At 30.9% G+C, this 6,000-nt stretch overlaps 1 protein-coding gene across 1 annotated transcript in view; it reads left to right on the top strand.

Moving 5' to 3' along the window:
* Window positions 1-5,634, top strand: part of LUZP2 (leucine zipper protein 2) — a 411,673-nt gene extending 406,039 nt beyond the window's left edge. The window contains exons 11-12 of the mRNA XM_049781145.1: window positions 3,461-3,535; window positions 4,690-5,634. Coding sequence (XP_049637102.1) covers window positions 3,461-3,535; window positions 4,690-4,794 — 180 coding nt within the window. The 3' untranslated portion in view covers window positions 4,795-5,634. The remainder of the gene's footprint in view (window positions 1-3,460; window positions 3,536-4,689) is intronic.
* The last annotated feature ends 366 nt before the right edge of the window (window positions 5,635-6,000 follow it).

Raw genomic sequence — 6,000 nt, forward strand, 5'->3', positions numbered from 1 at the left:
CTTAGTGATCTTACAACTGTTTGGTAATGGTACATCCATTATATCCCTCTCTAATTGGGAGGCGAGACTAGATAGTGCAAGTTATGTGGTTTTGTTTGAAGAAGAGAAAAGTAATAAAATGAGGTAAAAATCAAGTATGCCAAAAATGGGTGGAGTCCTTAGAGGCTCTCATCCTCGGTTTGAGAGACGAAAGGGAAAAAGAAGGCGAAACACCACAACAGTGTAAAGAAGTATCAAATAAAATATCGAGTGAGCACTACAGCAATAAAAGATAGGTACCACATAATAGCCATGGTCTTGAAATAAAAAACATGACAGAGCACAAAACGGAAAATTAAGAGAAAAGAAGAAAGAAAATAAATAAATAAAAATGAAGACAACAAGTGCAATATCCACACCAAATCAAAGAAATCAACAAAAACTAGATAGATAAATAAAAAAAGATTCTTTTGTGCTTTTTGTCTTTTATTTTTTTCCCCTCCTGCATAAGCACAGTAAACATTGGGGTCATTCGAACAGGAATTCCCTTGACCTAAGAGATACAGGGTTTCTCTACCCTTGAATTATATTGTCATGAAATTAACTATAGACTCCTTTCAAGTATATTTACTCTCCCCACGGTGTTTTTGTGCTGTGAGGAAGACTTCTGCTCCGTCCTGGGTGATAAAATCAGACCTCTGTATCTAGAGATCTCGGTCTCTGCACAGGTCAAGGAGTGGAATTTATGATGAAGTCTTTCTTTGTGGTTCTAGAAGTTCTGTTCCCTCAGTGTCATTTTAATCCATCTTCTGTGATTGGTGGTCTTGGTCCTTGTGCTGGTCCTAGGATGGAGCCTGGGATAGCGTCTTTCATTATGTTTCCAGAAGGCCCATTCAGTTGCACTAGTCTCAGTCAGACTTCTAGAATTAGAGACCATGATTGTAGTGCAAGTCATAGATCAAAGCTTAGACTAGGGCTTTTTTTATTGGTCCCAGGATACATATTGCCCAGTCATGGTCCTATCAGCCAGTCAACTGTAGATCGCGATCTTGGCTTTTGCATAATATAAAATTGATCGGTGTTAGTCATTGTACATGTGAAATTGGGGCGTGTTGACTAGGAAGAGAAACTCATTTTTCTATGACTAAGTTACTACTCATTGGTATTAGATTACAGTAACAATTTCATGTAATGATGTAAACTATCAAGTCCAAATCTATAAAATAGTTTGTTTAATTAACACTGAGATGAATGGCTTTAGATAAGATTTCATTAGGTAATATAATAATGAGTTTTATAATTTAGTGCAATTAAAATGATTCAATGGACTACAGACTTACTTTGCCTTTGGGAGTTCCGGGTCAAACCTGCCACCACATTGTCCCCTGTGCTCTGTGGCAAATTTGGCCCCTGAGAATAATCATGTGTAGCCCAAACAAAACAAAGCAAAATAAAAGATTCAAACATTTAATATTCACATAAATGCTTTATTATCTTAAATTTACATAAACTACTACTTCCATTATTTTGGGTTTTAGTTTTATTTCTGTATCAACCACATTATGACTTTGAGCTTTATACTACACCATTTTATTAAATTGTTTTCAAACAATTAGTGTAAGAATAATAAAAATTTATTTCTATCATAAAATTAAAATGAAAAACATAATATTGCAGGAGAAGTTTAGATTGCTCATATCATTTGATCCAATACTATTTAAATATAAGGAATTAAAAATGGAGAAATAATACAGCAAGTAAGGCATCTGCCTTGCATGCAAGTGTCTTGCGCTTTTCCTAGGCACCACATAAAATTCCCTGAGCCCCATCAAGAATGATCCCTGAGCAGAACAAATGTAAGCCCTTAATATTACTGGTTGTGATCTGAATGAAACGAAAAGAAACATTTTATCTCATAATGTAGAAAATACATCTGCATATCTAAATTAAATTACTAACAAAATACCTATATTAAGATTATAGTTTGAGTTAATGCTATAGTCTATCCTTATTTAGAATAAATTGAGATTAGAATATATCCTATGCCATTTGGATGCTTTCATGACATACATATTAAATTATATAAAATATAATTTTTATTTTATTATAAACATTAAAATATTTCTGTTGCTAACTTGTTTTATTGATTTATCATTATTTTAGACAGTATATTGAATCACGTGTTATTTGTTATAGCTGGGAATTAGGAACTCAGTAAGTAGTCAGATATGCACTTATATATAAAATAATTAATACATTTTTATGGCTTTATACTTTAAGACAAGATACTATGAACCTATGAACCTATGAACCTATGAACCTATGGAGTGGGGAAAATGATGATGTGTTAGGAGGAAACAAATAGCTGGTTTTAAAATTACACAAGATGGGGCTGGAGCAGTGGCACCACAGTGTATTTGCCCTGCATGTGGCTGATGTAGGACAGACCACCGTTCGATCCTCTGGCGTCCCATATTGTCATCCAGGCCAGGAGCGATTTCTGAGCGCAGAGCCAGGAGTAACCCCTGAATGTTATAGAATGTGGACCAAAAACAAAAACAAAAAAGTAGAATAAAATAAAATAAAATGACACAAGAGAGGATTTCATGAATTAGGATGGATGCACATGGTACAAAATAGTCAAGGAAAATATCATTTGTTCAGTTAATAGCTATATAGTGGAGCAGACAGATGCATGTATAAATAACATGAATATAAATTTGAATTGATTGACTAACTCTTCTTTAGTATAGTCTGTATTAAGCACAAACAAATCAATTTTCTCAATTTCATAGTTAGCCTCTGTGTTGTGTCAAAAATGTAGGAAAGTAGAGAAAAGCAATAAAACACCTATTTTTGAAGAAAGTGCTTTTTTAAAATTGCTAATAAATTTTATCTAAAGTAGCAATAAAACAATAAAATGAAAAGATGAGGTGAGAATGAAAGGCAGTAAGAAAAGGTGCTAGACCAATAAAAAGGAAGACTTGAATCTATAAAGAAAGAAAAGGAGATAGCAGGAAAAGGGGAATGTAAAAACTGTACTGTAAGCTTGGTTAAAATGATAATGATGCTTATTGTATTCAAATATTGCAAATAATATATTAAGGATGGTAAGTAACCTGAGAATTGCTGGTTAGTAGCATACAGAATAGTATCATTTTGATATATTTATGATATAACAGTCTGATGATCATATGTTTAAATCGCTTCAAGCACTACATTGATTATTAGTATATTTAGACTTTAAAATGTGTATAAGTACTGGTTAAAATTCCTTTCTTTTTATTTTTAAAAGAAAGCATTGTATATTATTATTATTGAAATTTATTATAGAAGCTGATGTTCTATAGTAAACTAAATCTCCAATTTGACTATAAAAGTTTGATCTGAACTTGGAATTCTTCTTTTTTCTTGCATTGAAGTGTTGAAATGTTTGTTTAATTTCAATTTATTGACCTATTTGCAATCACTGTTTTTACAGGAGGGCAGGAACTGCTTAGCGAATAAAGATTCTATACTAAGGAATGATTCTCTGCAAAACAACATTACTATGCAGGTATATTTGCTTTTGTAACTGTTGATTGTTTTATCAGAAAGCACATTTGGAATCAATTGTATTCATTGAGGTTTCCCTTGTTCAAGCTGATATTGGTTTGCTAACATAAACTACATAATTTTCCTTGTGACCTAATACATTTAGCATGTTTAGCATGCTGCGTATGCCACCAAACTTTTGGTGGTAATATCTGAAGTCAGGAGAAATAAGAGTAAGCGTAAGAGTTCTAAATGAGGGGCCGGTGAGGTGGCGCTAGAGGTAAGGTGTCTCCCTTGCAAGCGCTAGCCAAGGAAGGACCTAGGTTGGATCTCCCGGCATCCCATATGGTCCCCCCAAGCCAGGGGTAATTTCTGAGCACTTAGCCAAGAGTGATCCCTGAGCATCAAACGAGAGTGGCCCAAAAAACTAAAAAAGAAAAAAAAAAGTTCTAAATAATTACTACAAACACTAATAAAGGAAGCAACATAAAAGTGCATATTCCTTTGCTACTAAACATATGTTGGTGGGTAAAGAGACTATAGAAAGAAGTACTTTTTTATTCAAAATAAAAATAACAGAAAATTTTTAGTTTAGTCACCAACTTCCATATGTACTTTTTAATTAGACAAAATATTAAATTATAGCAATTCTTAGTGTTTAAGGCATTTTTTTACTTTTGGGATAAAATGATCAATATTTAATTGTTTTGTAAGTTTTCTAGAGAATATTTTAAAATATCTTAATTATTATAGGAAAACATATTTTACATACAATTTATAAACCACAAGAATTCTTATCTGGATTTTTTAATTTATTTATTAATTTTTATTTATTTTATTTATTTTTTGACTTTTGGGATATAATGATAAATATTAAATTGTTTGCTTTCTTAGAGAATATTTTAAAATATCTTAATAATTATAGGAAAACATATTTTACATACAATTAATAAACCACAAGAATTCTATATCTGGATTTTAATTAATTTATTAATGTTTAATTTATTTAATTTATTGTTTTTTAATTTATATTTATAAACATAAATCTACAAGCCTATATATATTTCATTACTGTTTGGATTTTAATTTTCACAATAATAGGCATGCCAATAGATGTGTATGTGTGTTCATATTTATTTTGACTCTCCTAATTGTGATTTATGTATTATTTCACAGAAATTTGAAATAGAACCATGTACTGACTGTGATGAAGAAAAAGAGCAGGAAAAACGATTGGTCAGTTTTGAAGAGAGGACAATCAGAGAAGAGAAAATACTATAAAATCCAAGATACTAAACTTAAAACATCCATTTGCTATTGTCTTCATACTCTTTCTAGACCACAGGCTCGATGGAAATACTAAGTTTTTAAAGCATGCAACTTTTTCACAATTTTATGTAACTTTATAAAGTAGTCTATAAATTTTCCAAATAACTGGCCAATTATTATATTTAAGCAATAACCTAATTAAATGGATATGCACAGTCATAAGAAGTCATTGTCATCAGTGAATTGCCTAGTATAATAAATTGGTCTATTTTGAACTCAAAGGAACTAAATACTTAATTCTGTTGGCTAATTTGGAGATATGGTACTTTTCTGATCTCTTTTTTTAGAAATAAGTTGATAAAGTGTTGAGTCAGCAACTTTAGCAACCCAATTACAAGCATATCATAAAGGTTTTTGCCTGCAGTTATTCAAGTTAATGAGTAACTTTCTTCAAAGTTGGCATCTGTACTGTCCTGCATTTATTGTTTGAGGTACTTATTGCTAAATGTATAATTATTGTTAACCATGCCTAAATAATGTCAATGCAATTCTGTCAGGGATTTAGTAATTTAACATTTTATTTAATATGTTTATTATGATGCTAATAAAGCATCTAGAAACCTTCAAAATTCCTGAAACTAAATGACTAGAATTCTTGGCATTATAGACACATACCTTCTGTTCTATGAATTATTTCAAGGTAGGAATAATATTGTCTGAAATGATTTATATGACTTTTAGAATAAAATAAGGTGATAAAATGTGTGATGAGTAAATACCAATACGTAAGCAAGTAATAAACATTTTGAAATGGGGTTTTGATAAAAATAAAACAGCCATTTAAATCAATGACCACATATTTGTATTTTTGAAAATATCCATTACCCTAAAACAAGTAAGTGGCTGATTATCTTTGCATATAGGATTCAGGCATATAAAAATATCACTGTTTAAATGTTCTAAATGCAAATCATAAACATAAGGAATTGACAGTTACTATCCAACTTAGATGGGTGTATCAACAAATCTATAGACTAAAATATGGGTTAAATAATTCTACTTATTAAATTCACTTCTGTTTTCCAGACCTATTTTATTAAAGCAGAATATAAAACCATCAGTTATATATTTTTAAGTGATCATACATTGAAGCAATGCCTCTGGGTAGGCTATATTTAAAATGCTTTATTTTAAAAAAATACTATTGGGGCCCCGAAG

This window comes from Suncus etruscus, chromosome 9 (genome assembly GCF_024139225.1).
Source record: "Suncus etruscus isolate mSunEtr1 chromosome 9, mSunEtr1.pri.cur, whole genome shotgun sequence".
In the NCBI taxonomy this organism is placed as follows: Eukaryota; Metazoa; Chordata; class Mammalia; order Eulipotyphla; family Soricidae; genus Suncus; species Suncus etruscus.